Source organism: Camellia sinensis, chromosome 7 (genome assembly GCF_055761805.1).
Source record: "Camellia sinensis isolate YWXY chromosome 7, ASM5576180v1, whole genome shotgun sequence".
In the NCBI taxonomy this organism is placed as follows: domain Eukaryota; kingdom Viridiplantae; phylum Streptophyta; class Magnoliopsida; order Ericales; family Theaceae; genus Camellia; species Camellia sinensis.
In genome coordinates, this window is record NC_138967.1 from 3771349 (window position 1) to 3795611 (window position 24263).

At 36.8% G+C, this 24263-nt stretch overlaps 1 protein-coding gene across 6 annotated transcripts in view; it reads right to left on the minus strand.

Annotated features, from left to right (window-relative positions):
* Positions 1-1998: 1998 nt before the first annotated feature.
* LOC114314569 (uncharacterized) overlaps positions 1999-24263 on the minus strand; it is an 82475-nt gene continuing 60210 nt past the window's right edge. For 2 of the 6 annotated variants that reach the window (XM_082881583.1, XM_082881585.1), the window contains 23 exons: positions 20094-20174; positions 19880-19979; positions 19707-19791; positions 19553-19602; positions 18279-18358; positions 13267-13326; positions 12270-12369; positions 12053-12130; positions 11136-11203; positions 10898-10966; positions 10740-10817; positions 10560-10655; positions 9578-9648; positions 9323-9400; positions 9119-9212; positions 7261-7356; positions 6056-6270; positions 5848-5962; positions 3608-3739; positions 3420-3527; positions 3231-3340; positions 3048-3149; positions 1999-2960 (listed from right to left, as the gene is read on the minus strand). In XM_082881583.1, coding sequence (XP_082737709.1) covers positions 2432-2960; positions 3048-3149; positions 3231-3340; positions 3420-3527; positions 3608-3739; positions 5848-5962; positions 6056-6270; positions 7261-7356; positions 9119-9212; positions 9323-9400; positions 9578-9648; positions 10560-10655; positions 10740-10817; positions 10898-10966; positions 11136-11203; positions 12053-12130; positions 12270-12369; positions 13267-13326; positions 18279-18358; positions 19553-19602; positions 19707-19791; positions 19880-19979; positions 20094-20174 — 2595 coding nt within the window. In that variant the 3' untranslated portion in view covers positions 1999-2431. Of the gene's footprint in view, positions 2964-3047; positions 3150-3230; positions 3341-3419; positions 3528-3607; positions 3740-5847; positions 5963-6055; positions 6271-7260; positions 7357-9118; positions 9213-9322; positions 9401-9577; positions 9649-10559; positions 10656-10739; positions 10818-10897; positions 10967-11135; positions 11204-12052; positions 12131-12269; positions 12370-13266; positions 13327-18278; positions 18359-19552; positions 19603-19706; positions 19792-19879; positions 19980-20093; positions 20175-20297; positions 20406-24263 lie in introns of all 6 variants that reach the window. The other 4 variants (XM_082881582.1, XM_082881584.1, XM_082881587.1 and 1 more) reach the window with 3 other exon arrangements.

Consider the following 24263-nt stretch of genomic DNA (forward strand, 5'->3'; position numbering starts at 1 on the left):
AAAAATAATTATTATACATCAATAATAAATTTTAAGATAAATTATAAATATACTTCTTAAAATACGGAGTGTTACTGTAATTTTAAAAATTACATTATGCCATTTTAAGTTAATAATCACATAACAAATGTCCAATTTATTAATAAATTATCAAATTAATAAATAATTTTATTATTATATAAAGTAATAATTAGAAATTTTATTTTATGTTAATTTTATTAAATAAAAAATTATGACAATCAAATATTTATAATTTTTTAAATGAAACAACTCACATTTTAAACAAATCTCGAAAAGTTCATTCATATTTTATACTAAATTCTATAAATATTAATAAATTAAAATTTTAATTTTTTATGAATTTATAGTTATTATTTATAAATTCCACTATATTGTAAATTCTCTTTTGTGATTTAGCTTGTGTCTGTTTGAAAAAGATTTTTTTTAATTGTATGAAGAAGAAGAAAGGTGAATAATCAATTTGCTTTTTGCTTTTTGCTTTTTATTTTTTGGAATATTTATCAATAAATTCTATCTCACAAACTGTTATACCAATCAGTCCCCACTTTATACTTTTGTTCCAGTAAGTCCTACTGGTGGGGAGATTTGTTCCCTTCTGATCCTTTTTTCTTACTAGTGGACAATTGTACCTTTTTTTTTGATTGGAAACTTTTTTTTGCTCACATTTGGTAGTTTGAATGGAATGTTCACTTATATGTCAGCCATCATGGGTAGGGTTTTGTGTCGTCTGAGTTTGGGTGTCTGTGGACGACTGTGTGCCAACTTGATAGAGATATCATTTCCATGGGCAGGACGCCATTGTTATGAAGGTACGTTCCCTTATGACGGCTATGTGTTTGTGTGGCATACATAGCAAGTTTAGTCGCCGACACATCCGTCTTTTGTCGTTGTGTGGATGCGTTTCTATGTTTTGTTTATTTACCTGGTACGTGGGTTGTGTGTTTCGCGAGGGGTTGTGTGTTGTGTTTTGGGATGGGTGTGAGTTCTGTGTGTTTGTGACTCTGTATTTACTGATATGTGCATTTTACTTGTGTGTGGGTTGTGACTCTGTGCTTGTTTGGTGCAGTTTAAAAGCTGCTTATTTCAGCTTTCAGCTTAATTTAAATTATTTTGATGTGTTTGGTTTAACTTATAGCTTATACCTTATACCTTTTTGAAAGTCAAAAATCAGCTTATTCTTTGAGTGGGGCAGAAGATGCTTAATTTATAAGTCAGAAATCAACTTATGTTCATAGTTATAAGTTATAAGCTGTTTAGGCATAAGATATAAGTACTGTCCCATAACTCTACCAAACAGAGCCTCAGTGTTTTATTGCATTCTATTTTGTGATTGTATCTACTTGTTTTTCCGTTGTGATGGAGACACATGCAATGTTGTGTCACGTAACCCACTAATGCCTCAAACTATGGAGGTGCCACACACTCCTACCATACACATCACACACTAGAGCAAAAAATGCTTTAGTGTCCTTTCATGTTGTGTGGCACCCACAACTGTGATACATGACAAGCACCACTCTGAAATTATAAAGGTGCAACATACAACAGTCCACGTCAAACACACGCGCGGAAACACTCACACACCCAACGTATTGCTTACACCAATATACATATGGATGGCAACAATGTCCTTTCACAATAAAAATGATCAAACGGATCATTAGAAAATATTTGAGACTAATTGGATCAAAAGTTCAACAATTAAGATTTATTAGTAAATTTTCTTTTTTTTTTTTTTTAACTTTTCAGCCTTTTAATGATTCTTTAATTTTTTAAACGAAAATCTTCATTTCAATGCATGAAATTACAATTAGTTACAAAATACAAAATTTATATATTGCCATATATTATTAAAAGTATTAAACATCTCTTTTAGTTCAGTTATATAAAATACTACAAAATTATACCTACAGAAATATTACCCTCAAGCCAATCACTGCACCCAAAAACACAATGAGAGGAGAGGAGAGGAGAGGAGAGCAAAATGAAAGGAAATTAACTATACAGGGCAATATTGGTGCCCTATCTATCCCACATATATAATTCACATATACCTATCTATATATGAAAGGGGGCGCAGAAGCACAAAGGAGACAAAACCCAAAAATGATTAAAAAAAAGAGAGAGAGAAAGGAAAATTAGGAAAACCAAAATTAAATGCTAAAAGAATGTTTTACAAAAGCAACAAATTACTCGGCTCAAAAGCATCAGAAAAGACTTAAAATGAAGCGGGAAGGGAAGTCTGCCCACAATAAGAAAATACGAATTTCTTGCCGCCCTTTTGATGGCACTGTACGGCGTCCCTCTCCCAACCCAGTCGTATTCATTTAGTCAGTTTCTGATTTCACTTTTGAATGTAAAGCACAGGGCTGGATAACTTCCATGTCGAAATATGCTTCTGGAACATAAATTAAGACCCGCTAACAGCCATTTCTGGTGAGGAGTTCGGTGGTATTAATGGGCAGTCCTCTCCGCTCAACAATCTATTGTCTGTAGTAGTACTGTGCAAGCTATCAGAACAGCTTCTAGGACCGGTTGATTCTTTATCTGTATAGCTCTCCTCATCTGAACTCCTACACTTACCCAAACAGCTTATGGATCCCTTATCTGGGTTATTCTCTTCGTCTGGGATATTCTTGGAGTCTGGAGAGGAAGGAACAATCTGCACGGTGCTTGCTGCTTTTTTACTGGGTAATACCGCTTGACTTAGAGTTGAGCACAAGGCAGCAAATACACTATCTTTGGACTTCGGGTTTTTACCTATCCGTTGCTTTTTTATTAGCCCAGGCTCGTCCTTCAGAGCCAACTTCCTTTTCAGCTTAAAGGACTCGACTGTTCCCTCATCTCCATCAGAAATTTCTGATTGCTTCCGCGGTGGTGACTTGTAGTCTTCATCATCCTCATCATCCTCATAATCAACTAGTCCACTAGATCTTGGACTACTACAAAAAAGAAAACAAACACATTACAGAGTAAAATCTTTGCGTAAAGCAAATCCATAATATTTTGTGGGGCAACTTGAATACCTTAATGATGGGTAGTTTGCAGTGGATCCATTGGATAAAACAGGCTGAGGTTGTACTCTAGGGGAATGTGAAATGGATGCAGACGCTGAATCTTCTTCGTCGCTGATCAAGCACCGCATTCAGTGGCTACTAGCAAAATTATTCTACATAAAGATTATCTACTACAAGACAATAAAAATGCACCTGTCCTCGTTGAAGTAGTCTTCCTCTTCTTTATCCAGGGCACGCTCATCTCTTCGTTTTCTGGTGTCCAATAAATTAACGGAGTTCTTCATTCCAGGGTTGTCCAGGGACTGCAAAATCAAGATCATCAAGCAAAAGATCTATAAACCTGAAGTAAGATCGAAAAACCAGACAAGAATTGAAGAATACCTGCTCATATTTAACTTTCAGACCATGAATGGCGGTTAAATTCTCAAAATTAATCAACTGATTCCAGAATGAATCAACTACATACTTGAGTAGTACCTTCAAGTTCTCCTGCATGAGTCAGCAGATTCTCTTCCCTGAGATATCCATTTAGCAAGCAAATACATGAGAAGTTGAAAAGAGATGGTCACCTTGCAGAGGTACTCGAAGAGTTCTAGAACAGCAGAGTTCAACAGGTTATAACGATTCCCATTACAAATAAAAGCCTGTACAATTGGTTTCAAAAGGTTGTTCTTCACAATATGATTCATCAGATGCTCATCCTGCACAATGCCATACGAATTTACCTCGTAAATAAACATGCTGTCCAAAAGAAATATTAATTCAAGCAAACCACTTGCATTCACAAGCAATCGCCATGAGCTCACAGTTTCGTTGTGCTGCTGGCTTCAAATTTTGGGTTTGGAGCTGGGGTTGGGTATTGTGATTATAGCTTGAAAACTTGTGTGAGGTGTTGTAAGCAAGGTTGTTAAGATCGCGATCCGGATTGTAGCATCATACGATCCTACAATTCAATTAATACAAATCAATCCGACTCGCACTATGGATCGCACCTATGTCAGGATCGTTACAGGATCAGTAGGATTGTGGGATCCAAGGTTCTGAAAAGCGGTTGCGGTCGCCGTAACAGTAGCGGTGGCGCAGTTGCGGTTGCGGTTGCGGGGTGTAAAGGCTGTAGCTTAATGGTTGCGGTAACTGAAACCGTGCATTTTTTTATTTTTCGCACAATTTGAAAAAAACTTACTGATACACAAATTTTTCTTCCATGATCATATTTATTGGGTTTAAAATACATATTGATCAATTTTTGTAAATTTTTAAGTATGATCCAATATATTTCATATTTTTAAATCTCTATAAACTGAGTTTTTTACATTTTATTTTAATAATTAATGACTTTATATTATACAAAAAAAACAATCTACGACAGCCGCTACAGCCGACACACCTGTGAATCTCAATCACACTGCAAAAGCGGCTGTAACGGGTGACGGTAACCACCACAACCGTTACGTAACGGTGTTACATAACGGTTGCTGTCGTTTTTTAAAACCTTGGTGGGATCAATACGGTATCGCGGCTATTTACGATCCTGTAAAAAAGGCTTTTTTGCTATATTTGAGTCAAAATACGTATCTGAAGAGGAAAACAGTGGAAAAAATTACTCTCCACTCCAAGGCTGTTTACATGTGATTAGGGCAAGACAAGTATGGGAAAGAGATCGAACATCAAAGCTTCAGATTTTCTGGAACCAGCTCCAGGTACTCTTCTTCTTCTTCTACTTGGTTCGTATTCGAATCTTCCTTCTCTCTCTTTTTTTTTTCAGTCTTCTTCGTTTTTCCTTCTGCTGCTGCTGCTCCTTCTTCTTCTCTCTGTTCGAATGAATTCAAATCTGCCTTGTTCAGTTTTTGTTTTTCTAATCTGCCCCAACCCTCTCAATTCTCTACCCGACTTTATACCAGTCAGTGTTTCTCTCTCTGCTAGTTTCCCTGTAAAATTCATGGCTTTTGTTTATTATTAATGGGTCTTTTTTTCTTTTTTCTTTTTTGTAATTTGGGTATCTAGTTTTGATTTTGTTGAATTCAACTAGGCTTGCGGTAATACCACGTTTGATATACAGATTGTTTTGGGGGAGTTGAACATAATGAGATTATGGTTGTGGCCCTTCCTAAGGTCCACAATTTATAATTTTTAGTTGCAGGGTTTTGATTTTTTGGTCTATAAATTGCTAAGGATTGGCTCCTCAAAATAGTTTGTCTCATCACAAAATGCGCTATCAAATTAGTATTGTTTGGTGTTGGTTATGAATGGTATTCATTTTTTTTTTTTTTTTTTGGTCTGACAGTTAGGAGTGGAGATGTCTATGGTGTGCACATTTGTGTGTGTGTGTGTGTGTGTGTGTGTGTGTGTGTTGTCATTCTATGTACATTTTGATAGTATTACTTAATCATATCAAAATTATTACTTTCTTTTATCATCTTAGTAAGATCTTACGATTCTCGATCCGATCATACGATCCAATCCAGTAGACCCCCAAAACAATCCCAAGTAGGATCCTGATCTTAACAACCTTGGTTGTAAGTGCAAGTACTAAAGCATCTGTCTTCAAATTATAAACTAAATAAGTTGCAAATAAGTAGAAACAAACAAGTACATTGTTGGACCCCTTTCATATCAGCTTAAATTTCCCTCCCTTCCAGAACTTTGTTACCCAAATGAGAAAAATGGGAAAAATATCACTCAGCAAATGAAAACCAGCAGAAACTTACATGCACACTATGAGGGTAAATTCACACAAAATTTGGAATGCATCATGACAAGGTTCATGTCAGCCAACAAGTTCTTATGAGTATCAAAGGAAATCACTTACACTACGGGAAATAAGGGTCCGAAAAAAACGAACAGCAGCAAGTACAAGGTATTTTTCCTTCCTATGAGTCAGGAACAAAACTTTATCTAGCACATTATGAAGAAGAAAGTTGCACCTGCAAACATGAGAAAACACATTAAGTCCAAATATCATTGTCAGAAGCGGATCATCAAAACTAAATGACCATAAAAGCAGCACCAAAAATTACTTTATTCTGCATGGATGGTGCAAAACACAAAAGCACAGCAGTTCACATATGTTCAAGAGTATTTCTGGCTTTGCTCGGATTTCATTTTCAGCACTTCCAAAGCCCACAGATTTGCTGACTGATTGATCAATGCTGTTAGGAGGGCAAGATGATGTTATAACATCAATTAATTGACCCAAGTGCTTCTCATAGAAAATCTCAATGATAGTATCTCTCTGCAAAAAATCAAAAAAAAAAAAAAAAAGGAAAGAATGATCAAACACAATGATGCCATAGACTCAAGTAGTACTTCAAAGAACAAATGAGAAAGAAACAAATTTAATGTACAAGCAATTATCATCCAAAAACCTTTTAGAATATTTACAGCACAAATTTAAATGAATAACCATAAACCTTCGGAAGAAAAAGTAAACACAAATCCAGCATGCTCCAAAAATGCAAAATACACAGTAGCTCCAAAAGATCCACAATCTAGAAGCTCAGAATGAAGATCACTGTGTTCCAATTTACACCTATATTTTCTGGTAAATAATTTAGATCTAGACCCTAACTCCAAACCTATTCTACTAGGTAGTACTGTGACACAGACATTAAGATTGAACCAGTTCCCATCCACAGTAGCACCTTTTAGTGGGTTAGTTCAATTACTTATAGAACCACTTCCGTTGTGCGCTATTAGGGCATTTTAAAAAAATTTAGGGAGTTTTTAAAGTCTCACATGGCAGAATATTATTTAGAAAGTCTTTTTAGAATGTTTCCTAATTTTAATTTTTGCAAATATCACTCTTTTGCTTGAAGAAGTGAGTCTAGGTTCAACATATCTCCTCCCTCATATCAACTACAAATCAATGTTTTGAAAGGCATTATTGAGGTTGCATCTAGGCGAGGCTCCTGCTACTGCAGAGCCTAGGGAGGGTCAGATGTACGCAGCCTTAACCATGTGCAGAGAGACTGTTTTGAAGGTTTGAACCCATGATGCAGAGGTCACAATAGAGCAACCTTACAGATGCTTTCTTTCAACCAAAACAAAAAGCATTCAAATAATTCAAAAAACATAAATTTTATTGCACAACAGTTGACTACTATCCACCACATGTTCTGTAAGCAGATAAAAGATATTTCAATACTGCTATAGAACTCCATTTGGCAATCAAAAGTCATTTGAAAAACATAAAAGTTGCATAACAAAATGAATAATCATGCACCTGTGATCCTGATGTATAAGAATCCAAAAGGTTTCGAAGAATTTCAAGAAATTGGCAATGCATGTCATCCCCAAAATCTGTTATCATGCCTTTAACCTACAAATACATTAACCACACAACAATTAACTCTTTTCTTTGGAGAGAGAGAGAGAGAGAGAGAGAGAGAGGAGGAGGAGGAGGAGGAAGAGGAGGAAGTGCATAACCAAAAAGAAAAATAAAGGAAAACACAAATTTATATTTAAAAAAAAAAAGAAAAAGAAAAAGAAAAAGAAAAAGAGCATACTCAAATTGAAATCACAAGCATAAGAATAGTTGCCTCCATTTTAGAAACAATGAACACAATAATATACAGTAGCAACAAAGGTATTACCAAAGCCTGACTAAGAGCAACACACTGTAGTACAGAAAGGTACCATTTCAACTAGCTACAGCACATTAGGCCCCACCTGATTGGGACACATGACTTTGTTTAGTTTACAATACATTAGGCACATCTCTACAAGAAAAGCCCTAAAACTTTTTTCTAATTTGCAAGTCTGATAGATGTCCTTAGATCTGATGTCTCACCATTAGATGTATGTGTGTCCTAATCAAGGACATTAGGACATTAGGCCCCACCTGATTGGGACACATGACTTTGTTTGGTTTACAATACATTAGGCACATCTCTACAAGAAAAGCGCAAAAACTTTTTTCTAATTTGCAAGTCTGATAGATGTCCTTAGATCTGATGTCTCACCATTAGATGTATGTGTGTCCTAATCAAGGACTAGGAGACCATGTGTTGATGAAAACCAAATTAACTTTGTACACTTACAAATGAGAATGCTTTTATTTGCTTTGCTCAAAACATGAAGAGAAGAAAATGTTCGTTGTGCCTTTTATTTACTCTATTTAAAACCTCGAGGGGCACATTATTCTTCAAGACAATAGTATCATGGCTAATATAATACAACCAAAGTATTTAAACACTACGTTGTGGTTTTTCCACACAAATGTAAAGCCAGGTTCTTGTACCTGATCTTGCTTCTTGCTATAAAATCTGTTGCTGTTACCAATCAAAAAATAAAATAAAGATAAAAAGACGGTGTCTACATCTTGCCTCACCCATATAAATTTAAAGGGTGTTCACATTTTTCATATTTTATTACTATATTTTATTTTCTCAGTAAGTAGGGATCATATTATTGAATAACGTGCTTGGAGCACCATCCGTTTAAACATAAAAATAAAAAAATAAAAAGAAAGAAAACAAACAAAACTATGCACCCTTACACACTCACACCCTTGTCCATTAATACAAACCCCAAAAGAAAGATCGAAGGAAAAGAAAACAAACAAAAGTAATTTTGTTGTAAGTAGTTGCATATACACAAGTCAAGTCAAGAAAAATAATCAAATCGGAGGAGATTGTCTGGATGACTTGACAAGCAAGCAACGAGGTGAAAGATATATGAAAGTCACCTGAGAGATATATGACAGTTCGCTATGACTGAATTACAGTGGAGCCGCCTATCTTACTTCCAAAAGACCATTTGATCAGCCAGTCAAGATATTGTAGTTCTTCAAGTAAGATGTACGTTATATTATCATGTTGAAACATCATAATTGTAACTTAAATTGTTGATAATTGTTACATTTGTACATATCACCAGTTTATGTGAAAACTAGTGGATATAGAACATGCTTTAATTATTTGAAATATTATATTACCATATCTTGGTTTCTTATCACCAACACCAAAAGAGCTTACAATGATACATTATATATGGCATGCCACTATTGTACAGACTAAGGCACATGAACCTTGTATGAGTTGAGAAGAAAGAGAAGGGCGAGGGGTGAAAAACGTACATACCAGAAGTCCAAACAGGGTGACCCCTTCCTGCCTAGTGACATAAGAACGCAAAAGATTTGGATCCTGATTAAGGAAGAGAATAAGAATGTCTGTCCTGCATCCATCATAATGACTTATCATTCGGACAAATATCATTGTTCAGGAAAGAGAAAAAAATACAAAGAAAAACAGAATACTAAAGCGTGTGAAAATCTAAGTCATTACCCAATTAATACAAGCTTTTTATCTTGACTCTGCAAGACATCAACCATGATATCAAATAAGCCTTCATTAACTAGATCCCTACATGCATTCAAAAAAATTTATGTGAATTTATGCACACAAATATGTGAATGCATAATTAAAGATACATGCTAAATGAAAGATGATATCAAAGATAATATACATATATAAGGGTTTCAATTTTGAAATTTTGATAAATAAAATAGGGCCAATATATGTAACTTCTGTTATGTGTACCTAAATAACCGTTGTTGTTGGATCATCTGCAAGCTCTTGGTTAGACTACAAAACTCATGCAAGAAAAGTATCTGTTTTCAAGAAAAAAGCAAACAAGTTCAAATTCATGACGAGCTGTAACATAATAAAGCTAAGAGTCACCCACGGTCTGAGAGCAGAAAATGAAAAAGAAAATATAAGTTAAATTAAAGGTATAATACAGGCATAAACATGCAACTAGTCCGCTAGAACATAATTTACAGTCTTAAAATATGTCTTATTGAAGCACTTATTCTTTGAGGGGACTAGAGTTTCCACCACATAATTAAATCGTTTACTGTCGAGCTCTTTGTTATATTGGTTGCATGGAGCCTAATGCTAAACCTATTGATTCTTTTGAAGAGATCTGGGTAGCATGTTTCTTTCAATGAGTATTATTGGCCTTCTCTTGTATGATCGATGTGCACACGAGTTGCTCCCGTCCCTATGGCACATTTTAATGAACTACTTAATATATCAACACAGTACTCTCCAAAGAGCAGGTCAAGTTCTAAAAAGCAAATGAGACAATTATTTGAGGACAAATATCTTCAATTAGGAAACAGCAATACACAAATGGAATCATCTATGATAAAGAAACAATGTTGAATGAACAAACAAAAGCAAGAACACCTTAAAGCTTAGTCCATTTATTGCTCACAGTAACCCGTTCGTTTTGGCCTAATAAATAACAGTAAGGTACTTGATTAACAACACCCAAAACAGCATCCAAGATTTTAAAATTTTTGAAATTCAACATATTGAAATTTCCAACAGCATACAGAAATGGTTGAGGAAGGATGGCCCAAGAAAGATAATATAGAATCCCAGCCCCAAAAGTAAATAAATAAATAAAACAAAAATAAGAAAAGGCACAAACCCAACTGCATTCCACATGCTGTAACTTGCATGGTGCATACAGTGGCCATAAGCCAAAAAAGGTGAGTACTTGTTCAGAAATTACCAAATTTTTCTTTGACTCTGCAGAAGTGGTAGACAACCTCAACCTTGCAAACAATTCTTGAATAAAGGTGTTGTCATCTTTTAACCAAGAAACAACCTGCAAAGAAATAAGAAAATCAAGAACAGGAGAACAACCACCCAAGGCTTAGGCTGTATTGAAATTCGAATTTAAACATCTTACCATGGCATTATTTGAATGAATTATGGAATTGAGATTTGCAAGAGTTGCGTCATCCAGCACTCTAGGCAAAATGACATCCTAAAAAAGATGAAACAAGATAAGAAATATACTACAGCTACAGGCAATAAATAAACTACGTGAGCATTGAAGATATTTGCCTTCAAATAGCCAACTCTATATGTTTGGTGTATCTTCGACAGGACCTGCGGATCTTTAATTGGTATGGCCTACAAAACCAAAGACAGACAGACAAATAAATAAGATACCAGAAACACAAATTTTTATACCCAAAGGGTGGCCTTTACTACATCAAGCACCCCCAAACACCAACTTCGAAATTGCATTGGGAATGGAGGAGAAAAAAATACAAAAGGGAAGTTATTGAATAATATGTACCTCCTTAAAGACCACATGCTCTTTTAAAAAACTGCGATGACGTTGAACATGAGGTATATCTGGATCATCTGCAGGCCAGAATTAAAGCAATTCGTCGTGTAAGTGTTACAGTTGCAACATATCTAAGAACCTTTGGTTTATCATTGACCAAGGGGTATTTGGACACAGAAGATTGCAGAAGTTGTTTTAAGTTTCACTTGTCGGGTGGATTACATAGACGTATTCTTAAAGCACAAAATCACAAACAAGGAGAGTGAAAACACTAAGGAATCACAAAGCGCATTCCCATGCAAGTATTCCAGCACACACGCACCATGAAAATATGCACTTCATTGGCTTCAGACACCATGAAAATATGCACTTCATTGGCTTCAGAATTTCTATCAATAGATAGGCAGCTACCAAACCATATATAAACACTAATAAACGATTACTGCCAGAAAAGAGGAGTCACAAATAAGTGATAAATAACAATGAAGAACTGTACGAAGAAAAATGATTTACCAACACGTTATAATCAGAAATTGGTGATCTGTGAAATCAACAACCCACAACAAAATAGCATAGCGCAGTCCAACAAGTTAAGCATATTGGAACTACTTTCTGCCATGCAACTTGCAGCTTGGCACAAGGTAAAAGAGAACTTGGCTGTTAATCATATCCAAGTAAGACAACACTAACTAACAACATTGACAACGATAGGTATCAAGGCAAGGCAATCTTAAACAAAACCACAAACAGTAGTCTTCTAAATATTAATTACTGTAGCTAATAACCAGCACATGGAAGAACTATGTTAGCCGAAATGCAAAGTCATCTAAAGCAATAACACTAGGGATATAATCACAGTAAAGTCACTGACAGAACTACAGAAGGTAACTAAAAGTATACTTCAGACCAACAGAAATATAACTTACGTTCAAGAGACCCAATAGTATCCATGACCAATTCATCTGCAAATATTGTCTCAAAGATCTGAGGACTATTGAATAAAACTGCAGGTCAACATACTAATACATTAGTATGAAGGAAATATATTAAGAACCATACAAGAGGAAAAAAAACATTTATAGGAGATAACAATCATTATAACAACAATAAGAAAAAGAAACTTAAGCAAAATGGTTTACTAACTGATCCCTCTGACAATTTTGAATATCATGTGAAGACCATCAATATCGTCCAAGTCTTCGCAGATTCTAAAAAGGTCCATCAGTTTACGGAAAAAATCTTGCTGCAAAAAAAAATAAATTTCGTAGTCAGAAAAATCTATCAAGAAAATCATAATCATGAGAGCAAATGCCATCGAGTTGAGAATAAGGATGGAAGAGATGAAAAGGACACCAAAAATAAACAAAAGAAGGGCCAAGGCTTGTAATGTGCTTGGTTAGATGTCAAAGAACAATAGTATCCCTTTTTCTAAAACAATTTCAATGTCCAGGTTAACTAAATACAAGATAAAGTTTATGATCCAATTTCAAAACAAATGGTGTTAATATGGGCATTCACACAACAAGCTACCATCCTTCTAGCATAGATATACACAACATTTTATTGAACACTCAAAAATTCCAAACTTCGCATGTTCCCCGTCGATTTAATTCAATATCAATGAACACCATGGTTAATGGAGAAGTTAAGGTGCAATTTATAACGTGCATAGGTATTAGAAATACTGATACAAAAAGATAATTTTTTTATTGAGAACAAGTTTCCAGTATTGTTAGGTTTAACTGTCTAACACAATACAAAGAATTCTAGGCCTTGTTTGGTTTGCATTTCAGACAAAATTTCAGAATTTTTTTGAAAAAATGGAAACTAGTTTGATAAAAATAAATATCAAAAATATTATTTTAAATTTTTAAAAATTATTTCTAACCTCCCAAAAGATAAAATTATATATAAATGATAAGTGTTTTTTTATTTTTTTTTATTTCTTTCACCAAATTAATTTTTAGTTTTTTTGAAAAAAAATTCTGACACAAATTTCCGAAAGCCAAACCAACATAGCCCTAAACATATTTTTTTTGGTGGTGAATCACTTTATTAAAATAGATTATGTCTAAACGTCCAACACAATACAAAGAACTCTAACATAAACAAAATCACAAAAAAGTTGTAGAAAACTTACATCATGTAATATGAGTTCTGTTACACGCATCTGATCAGCAATGCCACTCTCAACCACAGTCTGCAAGACCAAAAGTGATGAAATTTTCATCAAACACACACACAAACATTTATTGTGCATGTACACCCCATTAACTAAAAAGACAACAGAAAATGACAAAATGAACTGTTATCATGCCAAGGAAAAAGATATACACAGGGGGGGAAATAGAAATAACAAACATTGAATAACATGATATTAAAAGAAGATAAAATAAGCACTATTGATATCTACCACCTCAATCATAGCAAGGATCAAGAACGCTTTCGTGAGGCTTGAAGCAACCAAAGTTTACAGTTACCCAAGATTTATAGTTCCAGCAATAGCACTAAAGCTATTTTATAAAATCACTACTAACGACAATGGAGGTTGTCAGTTCTCCGTAATATTTTGTCAAAAGCACCGGGGGGGGGGGGGGGGGGGGGGGGGGGTTCCCACCAAATGTTTATGTCAGAAGCTTGATTTTTTGAAGCTATTTGTGTTTTAACTTGTATCAAAGCTCTGATTCCAAAAACTAAGTTCAAGTTTTGTAATATGTTTTGTTTCCCACTATGCTTATCATGCAGCACACTATTCTGTGTGTTTGTGCACCATGTTCAGTTCAGGACTGATTCATTGGTTGGTCCTCCATGTGCAAAACATAGTCACACGCGAAGGAGGTGTTAGATAGCTTGACACACATTGTTGGGCGATTTACTGGCAACATATGCTTTTGAGGCAAATAATGTTCTAATAACAATATACATCAAGGGTCACCTACAAAGAACCCACATCCAGTATCTAAGGCCACGTTTGATAACTTCGCTAGTTTCCAATTTTCTCATTCCAAAAAACCATGTTTCATTTATCAAAATTTTTTTTTTTTCCTTTTTTGCAAAAACAAAGACAAATAACATGTATTGCATACACAGGTTTTCAAAACAAATAAAAACAAAAACAAGAAAACATGTTTGGTGAGTTGTAAGAGGGAAAGTAGCCAGAAGAGGGCAGAGGGGAGAGGGAGTGAATGAAAATTTATTTTCAAAACAAGTGAAAACACATTTTTTGTGTTCTCACTTTTTTCCCAATTTTTGAAAATTGTTGCATTTTTGGCAACAAAAACCATTATCAAACATGTTTCCGTTTCTATTTTTCAAACAACATAAAACAAAAAAAATTACCAAACATGCCCTAAAGCATCAACAAAATCCAAAAGTTTATCAAGGGAGGGTGTAAAATAAATTGATGTATATTATTGATTGATGTATGTTGTTGATCTTATTGAATGTATACAATCACTCTCCTATATATAGAAGAGAAAAACATACTCACCTACCACACTCAACTCTCACCTAACACACTTACATCTACCTACCACACTCAACTCTCACCTAACACACTCAACTCTACCTACCACACTTACAGTCCCCCTCAAACTCAAGGAGGATAGATACTAACCAACTTGAGTTTGGAGAGAGTAACAAAGCAGGAAAGTAAACTGATAAATAAAATAAAACAAGATAGGAGACACGGTATGGTCGTGTCAGACCGATGTAGCAGACAGTTTATGGGGTCATGTCGGACCGTTGTAGCAGACAATTTACAGGGTCATGTCGGACCGTTGTAGCAGACACTGTGTGACAGTTGTTGTGACAGTTTACGGAGTCTTGCTGGACCCTTGTAGAAACTAACCGGAATCAATGTCGGGACAGTTTACAGAATCTTGTCGGACCCATGAAGGAGCTAACCGGAATCAATGTCGGGACAGTTTACAGAGTCTTGTCGGACCCTTAAAAAGTCGCACCCTCAAAAAGTGTGCCCAATCTTTCAAAAGGCGTGCCATCAAAAGGCGTGCCCAATTCATAAAAAGGCGTGCCATCAAAAGGCGAACCCAAGTCATAAAAAGATGTGCCGGACATGATGGCGAGGCGCGTCACCACATTGGCTTGCGCGCCCGTTTTGTCGTCTGGCGTCTGGCGTCAAGTGGCGCGCGATGCGCGTGTCTGCCTTGGCTATTTAACTAAGGTTGAGGCGGAGGCTGTGCAAACCAATCTGAAACCGCCGAACATTTGCATTCTGAAATACTCTGTAAACACTCTGTAACCAATCCTTCTCTGAAAGTACCAGTCGGAAATCGCTGCTTCGCTGAAACACTCAGCAACCCAAAAAACATGGCCTCTTCTTCCCGTCCAGCTACCCAGAACATGGCCTCCTCTTCCCGTGGTCTGCTCACACTCTTTCCAGACCTGAACGAGTCCACAAGAGAAATAACTGGTGCGGTGGCCAGTGAACCTCAACCAAACACCTCTGGTTTTGCTCCGTTGAACTTTCCGATGCGGTCTGTGGAGCAAAAAATGGCGGTGCAAACTGATATTGAGGCCAATCAGTATACTTTGAAGTCATGTGTGGAGACCATGACGGCGGTCACAAATTTGTCGAACCGGCTACAGAGTAGGACAAATGAGGTGCAGCAGTTAAACGCCCAACTGGCTCTGCTCCAACGCATGTATAAGGATGCGCGAGCAGAGATAAGTGTGCTAAAGGCGGAAAACAAGGAGCTGAAGCGGAAGGCCACCGTTATGTTCCGATTTGGAGGGCCGCCATATGCTGCAGTGGAGGAACAGGGAGTAGTGATCATGCCCAGTGGAGTGGGAAACACGGAGGCAACACCGGCAAGGGCCGCCCAGGACGGAGGCAAGAAGAAGAGACCGGCGGCAGAGTAGAGAAGAAAAATCCCACGGTGCTGATTTGTGTTGGTTTGGTTTTTTTTTTTTTTTTTTTTTTTAATTGTGTGGTGTAAAATGGTGATCGGGGTGAGCCCCGACATGAATAAAATAAGTTGGTGTGCAGTTCGTCTTCTTTCTCTGTTTTTGTGTTTTGTTGTTTTTTTTTTTTTTTTTTTGTTGTGTTGTTTTGGTGCAAAGAAATAACAATGAAAAAAAGATGAAAAATAAAGTGAAAGAGATAAAAAAAGAAAGAAAGAATTAGAAGAGATGTGAAATCAAAACGAGAGAGTGAGGGAAAAAAGAGAGGGGTTCACGTGGGTGCTTGGCCCACAGTGTTGTGAAAATCTGCAATAGTTTTTTTTTTTTTTTTTTAATGAAAAAAAAAATAAATAAATAAGATAAAAGAAAGAAAGTGGAGTGTATTGAGTGGTGTCTGCCATGTGCATGCCTGTGATGAGTGTTTGGGAATATAGGATTATAAAAAGAGATATAGATATATATATATATATATAGATAGAATAAAGAAAGTGGGAGAGAGGGAGGATTATGGTGTCAAAAAAGAGAGAAAAAAAAAAAGGAAAAAGAAATAAAGAAGCACAGCTGGGGTATGAGCACATGCATAAAGAATTATATAGATAGATATATATATATATAAAAGATAAAGAGGGTTTGGGCGGTTGATTAAAAAAAGAATTTGTGGGTTTGAAAGTGGCAGAGATTGCCAAGCAGCTTTCTAAATTGAAAGAAGATCTTGAATATGTTAGGTTCTTTCCAAAGACTGAGAAATATGTATCTTTCTTCATGGGAGGTGATGACACAGACATAGTTGATAGAAGAAAAGTGAGAGAGTGAGATGGGTGGGTGTTTCAGAGAAATGGAGAGAGGTCCAGCTTGTCTGGGTGTGGCTTGCAGTTTACTCTCTCTCACCCTCCATCTCACAGCAGCCATGATAATGCCAGAGAAGAACCGTAAAGAGATCTGCAAATACCTCTTCCAAGAGGGAGTGTGCGAAGCGAAGAAGGACTTCAACCTTGCAAAGCAACTAGAGATCGATGTTCCAAATCTGCAGGTGAGGAAGCTGATGTAGAGCTTCAAGTCGAAGAAGTACGTGCGCCAGAGGACGGTGTTCTGCAACATAAGGGAAGTCGAGGGAGGCGAGGTGGAAGTCGTCGTCGTCAAGGAGGATGTCGTCGGGGAACCGGAAGAAGGTCGCTAACTGGGCGCGACGGTGGTGGGAGCAGCGGGTGGGGGTGTCCGCCAGCTGATCGATGTCGGTGAGGCCGGAGTGTACGGCGGCGATGGACTTTCCGGCGAACGACTTGCCGGAAAAAGGTTGCTGACTGATGGTTAAAGTATTCCTTCGGCAGTGCAAGGAAGGCTCCGAGTCGGGCTGCGATATGAAGGCAAGCCCGCCTGAGACTCGGGAGCAATATGGCGAAGAACTCGAAGTAAAGTGTAGAAAATTCCAGCGGGCAGCGAAGGCAAAGTTGCCGGCCGGCTGCCCGCCGGTGAGAAAAAAAAACAGGCCTAAATCTTAGTGCTCTGATACCATGTAAAATAAATTGATGTATATTATTGATTGATGTATGTTGTTAATCTTATTGAATGTATACAATCACTCTCCTATATATAGAAGAGAAAAACATACTCACCTACCACACTCAACTCTCACCTAACACACTTACATCTACCTACCACACTCAACTCTCACCTAACACACTCAACTCTACCTACCACACTTACAGAGGGATTCACCCTTGCAAGGACAAATTTATGCCAAACAAAATAAAAGGCAAGTTCAACTGATAAATTGAGTCTCTGTGTCCTCAAAAGAAGCCTATTTCATTCCCACCATTAACACCACATCAAACCCAAGGATGCAACCGCCCCAGCTTCCTCTTACTAAATAGAAAGAAAAACATGAAGAACGGAAAGAAGAGAAAAACATTATCAACACTAAGAAGCTATATCAACATATCGGCTATGTGAGTCACGTCTCTCACAACATGTCAAAGTCCATGTAACATGAATCACAAGCTTCTCATAGTGGTTCATACTCACTTTAGTGATTACAATTATACCATAGTTACAAGATACACAGACCAAGTAGGAAACTAAAAACTTCAGTTAACTAGGAAAACATATTTTCAATAATCATTCAGCATTTAACCATAGGTGTTCAATGTTAATCACTCAAATCCAGCAGCATAAAAGGCAACATTAAAAGAGAATAATAACCAAAACAAACACCAAGGCATCAGATTCAACCTTCAGTATTATAGGAAGTGTAGATAGCTCAACGGCAGGCAACTCCCTCAATTCACTGTTGACACTATGATAAGTCTCATCTGCAGAAGTAACAACAAAGATCAACTATTCATAGCATCATGAATAATACAAGTTTTTTATGAATAATTGTTTAAAATGACAAAATACAAATCTGCAGGACAAAGGGCCTGTGAAGGCATTTAACTAGCAGTGCTGAAAAAATAGTTGGTAATGTGTTTGGCAAAGGTTTCCTAAGAAGTGCTGAAATAGGGACATATATGAAATTATCACTTTTCTTCAGACAAAGTTCAAAAGTTCATATAACTCAATGTAGGGTAAATTACAATGACCCCTCCCTTGAAGTATAGAAAAATTACAATTAACCCCACAGTTTTAACATAATTACAAAAGCTTCCCCTCCACTAACAGCAGGTTAAATGAAGCTAACTGAGTTTATGAATTTACTATCACACCCTTTATTATTTTTTATTTTATGGAATAATTATAACTTCTTTAAAAAGAAAAGAAATCTTGTGTAGTAGCTCATGAATGCACCGAGAAATCTTGTATCTTGCCTAACATACACAAGATTTCTCAATGGATGTGCACTAAGAAACCTTACCTTGCATACACTAGATTTCTCAATGTACTCTTAGCTTTGAACTATAAATGCTAAGCAAACTTAAAAAGTAAAATCTAATACCACTTAACTCCATCAAACACATGGATGGACACCTTTTCAACTATTTGGTTACTCAACCCAACAAGGAAACTGACTTATTCAAGTTACAACAAGAATGCTATTAGATGTCCAACACATATGTTTTCTACGAACCTATACAGATAGCATCCAATACACAAACAACTAAATTTACGTTGGTATGATGTTAACAATCATAGATCACCAATAGATAGTTTTAGCCTCCCTAAGACGTTTGAGTCAAATCAAAATAGAAACAACAAAACCAGTTGAAATTAGAAAGTTAAACAATGATTCAAGTACCAATCTGACTATGTTCGTTCCAATCACCCAAATAGATCCAATATTTTAACATCCAAACTAAAGTAGCAATATCAAGGCTCCCGAATAATCTTGAGAAAAGAGAAAAATAAATTACAGACTATCTACACAAATTGGACCAACAAGACCTTCCTATAATTAATCAGATAGCAACCAGCTTCTAACTTTACAGAAATTGGGAATTCAAGAAAGGATAAATCACATGAAAATATGACAATAATTGTTTTAAGAGTGGATCATAGCTAATACTTACTGTTAAGAGTATTAAAATGCATGTTTCTTTGCACACTACAAATGTTATCCCTACATGAAAAAAGTATGTCATTAGGTAATAAAGAAAAATAAATAAAAGCTTAAAAAACTACAAAGCAATAGAACGCCAATGAGAAGATACTATTACTAGTTACCATATGTATGAGCACCCTGTAGTCTCCTGAAAGCTAAGAGCTAATTCAGTTGAAAACTCAGGATCTCTCCATGAGATAATTGTATCTGGAAGGAGGGGAAAAAAACTAAATTAAGCAATAACCCTAAGGAAAAAACGAATAACAAGAATCACTTGTGTAAACAAAAAGAATACCTTCTTGTTTTCGGTAAATATCATCTGAACTAATACGGTGCAAAAGTAATGTTTCATTGTCTTCTTCATCAATAACAAACAAACCCAGTTCTTCCGATCTCTGTGTTATGATATTTGGATTCAATCAAAATATCAGTCAATTCATTTTGACAAGGAACCTTTGATCACAAATTTAGCAATGTAAGGGAAAAACAGATTATGGAAACAACCACACCTCCAAATAATCAACAGTAACATGCCCAGTTCCTTGGTCATCCCACTTCCCATCACCACTCAGACGGTAGACTTTGACACGCTGAAATTTAATTGAAATTAAATATAAACTAAGAAGCACTTTCACCAGTTAAGAAAAACTTAACAGAATTCTCACTTAACAATGGTGCCAAAGATAATAGGCAGACATAGAATAGAAACCCACCATTGAAAGATACACCATGATCAAATGCATCTATAGTGCACAAGGAAGAGAGGTTCATAGTGTGTACATACGGTGACTACAACCAGTTCTGAAAAAGCCTCTCGAGAGCTAATAGTGAAAAACATGGTTGTTAGAATCGTGTGATTCACAATACAATTTAGTTATATTGATATTTATTTTATGTTAAACATTGTGTATTTGTAGAAATATATAAAATGGCAAATACTAACAAGAGCCCCGGCGGCATTGTTTAATATTGGGATTCATGTAAAAAGTGTTTTGGAAATGGTGAAAAAGTACAAAATTAATTCAATGAGAAAATGTAATGAAAATTAGTGAAAATTGTCTTATATTCTAAACTTTTTTGTTTTTTTCTTATGCCCAGGAGCACTTGTTAGCAAGACCCATTGTTGGCTACATATTTTGTATAAGCCAATTGCAATTCGACACGTGGCAGGATAAGGGCAATACGGGAAGACAATTCAAATCTTCAATCATAATCACACACGTGGCAATTAGTATTGATTTTTGTAGAGCTGCATAGCACTGGATCAGCAAAGAAATGCAAGATGACGTAGCTTCAACAGTTACTCATATTTAAATTCAAAATCAGGAGGGAAGCCTAACTGCAGATATGGCATAGTGGAGCTAACTATAAGGCAACATGATCAGCGACCATGGAAGGATGGTTCGACGGTTAGAAATGCAGTTCGACGGTTGTCATTGAGAAGTATAAATAGTAGCGAAGGCCCCAGAAAGTGCCCCCAGACTCAGATCCAAAAAACTAGTTTTATTTACTTCATTTTTCCTTCCAGTTTTTACATTTCTGTACTTCAAATTCCTACACTGCACTTCGTTCATAGGAGTAGTTTCAAGTAGTTTGTTGCTGTAAACCTCTACGAGGCTGATTTGGATCTGTGTAAGTCTTTCATTTTACTTAATGAAATACTACAATTGTTCTTCATTTAATCATTGTTTACTTAATTCTCCTAAACAAAGCCACCAGTAAAAGTCCTCTTTATTGAGGCTGAAAGAACTAAAACATAATCGTCTGATAATTGGTTGGCAATTAAAATTCTGTAAGGACTGATTGATCTTCGCTGGCACGCTCACAATTACAAAAATAACCTTCGAAAGCCAAAAGGCCAACGCATATTTTTGGCACGCCCAGTGGGACAAATTAAAATGGCTAGACGTAGGAGACAAGGAGCAAATGAACGCTTGGAAGAAGGCATGGAAGGAGAGGTAGAAATACCTAATCTAGAGAATAATGTGATAACACATCCTGTGGAGGTACTTGTTTTATCAGAACCTATGGTTGAATAGACTAGCACTTCGGAGCAAGTACCACATGTTCAAAATATTGGACGAGACCAAGGAATTGGACCATCCACTGTTCCATCTACTCGGCCAGTGAATCCATGGGGAGGCCTAGTAGATGCCATGAGATAACAGTTAATGAACACAATGAAAAGATGGGCAACATCCTTTTTGGATCGACTAAATACTCATCAACCAATTAACACAAGGCGCACAGAAGAAATTTCAAATGTCTCTCAGCAAAGATTGGCTAGAGATAAACAGCCTATGTAGAGTAATGGACATACTAATGGTCAAACTAGTAACCAAAACTATGAAAGATCATCACCTCAGTCTTAGTATGAGCCTCTTTCGAGGCCTGTGACAACTCAAAATGCCTCATTACTTAACAGTAAAGCCATACAAATTGGTGTATCTGGCCCAACACAAGAAAATGGCACAAGGATGCTTCCAAATCCCATGTTCAAAGCCATACCTGGCACAAGAGGTTCACTAATACCTTGTTCGAATTTATACCCGGGGATTGGAAAGGTTTCCTGCAACTGGAAGAGACACAACACCTGTTCCAGCACCTTTTGCAGGTCTTTTTGCAAGACAGGCTCTGAAGGGTCACCCATACCCTCAATAGCAGCCAACACCACAGGGATAACCAGTCCCAAACATACCGCCCTATGGACCAAAAGGACCCCAGGCACAAGGTTGTCCACCAAATCCTGTGTTTGTTCCTCCAATAGTGGTTCAACAAGCACAAAATATGGTCCCTAGGGATCAAATTGCCGATATTGTTAGAGAGATGTGTGGACCAATTGCTCAGGGGATTCAAACTCCTGTGTACAGGAAACCATACCCAGAATGGGTAGATAGGGTACATGAATACCCAAGAGGCTTCAAGATACCAGACTTTGCTCTTTTTTATGGGAAAGGAAACCAGTCGACGGTAGAGCATATTGCTAAGTTCACCGCTTAATGTGGTGAATTTACCAATAATGATTGCATGAAGTTAAGACTGTTCCCAAATTCTCTTACTGGGGCAGCCTTCGTATGGTATATTAACCTTACACTGGCTCTATTCAGACTTGGCAACAAATAGAGAAGACATTTCATACCCAATTCTTCCAAACAAAGCCAGAAGTTTCTATGACAGACTTGGCAAGATTGAGTCAAAGGCCTGATGAAAAGGCTACTTAGTTAATTGCCAGATTCAAAAGAACACGAAACAAATGTAGGATCATCTTACCAGAGCCTGAATTTGTGAGATTGGCTCAAAATGGTCTAGAGTTTATGCTTCGAAAGAAGTTTGACTCAACTGAGTCTAGAGACTTAGTAGAACTAACCTATAAGGTGTTTAGGTATGAAGCATTACTAGAAGAAGAACAAGATCGAAGTAATGCATCATACAAGACGTGTTATAGAGATCCTAATTATGAGATTGATGCAGCAGAGATTGTAGGGAAAGAACCTGTGATCTATGAGGCATTAATTCATAAAGACACAACAATTGACCAGCAGTTAAAAAAAAAGACCTTCATAGGAAATACTCTTTCGATTTAACAAAGGCAGATGACATTTTTGATCATTTGCTTATGGCAAACTTCCTGTAGTTACCGAAAGGGGTCAAAATTTCGTCTCTAGAGGAACTAAAAGGAAAAGTGCATTGTAAATGGCATAATTCTTGGTCTCACTCAACTTAAAACTGCATTTTTTTTCGAGACAGGATCCAAGAGCAGATTCGAAAGGGGAGTCTAAAATTTCTAGCTAAAGCAGAAAAGGCCATGGGGATTGACGCTAATCCATTCCTAGAAATTTAAGAAGCGGCAGCCAATGTTAGTATGCCAGACTTCCAGAACTTATCTTTGAAAGAATTGGAAGAGGTCAATGTGCAAATGCAGGTTGCCAGCCAGACTACTGTCAGGAAAGATGCTAGAAGTTTACCGGCTGTTGGACAAAGTTTTGCTGACCAGAGGGAAGACTCTGATGAAGAGGCACTGGATGATGATTCTTTAGAGGCAGCTGTCATGCAAAGAATGTGCCCCAGATGCAGGTTGAGCTACAAGTGATTGAAAGGACTTCCGATTGATAGGAAATAATATTACAAGGATATGCAAAGGCGTTCTAAACCAACCAGTGCTTACAACAAAAGGCCATATCTAACTGGTCCTAAGCAGTAGCCATTCATGACTGGGTCAACAGCTACCAAAGTGTAATCCAAGGGTAAAAGACCTCTACATGAGTTCAGACCACCCAACTATTACAGAATGGAAGGCAATCGTCCTGAATGGAGGCCTGAAGTAGGCTCAGGTTATGGGATCAAAGCCAGAGATTGGCCCCCTAGATCAGCATCACACAAGATGGAAAGTGGCCACCTTCATGAAAAGCCTGAGTTAGGCCCAAAGCAAGGAGTCAAAGCCAAGCAGTGGCCCTCATAGCCAGCTTCGAAATTGGCTTCGAAGGAAAAAAGAGGCAGCTCGTCGACTGAGCTAGTGGGTTCATGGGTTCCTGGAGTTCCAGATTGGTTTGTCATGTAGAACAAACCTAGGGAAATGTTTACCCAAAGAAATATTGTTAGAGACCAAGGTAGGATGGTTAAACCTGCTTTGATAGTTCTAAATAATTGGGTGTTACTAAAGCATCCAAAAACAAACGAAC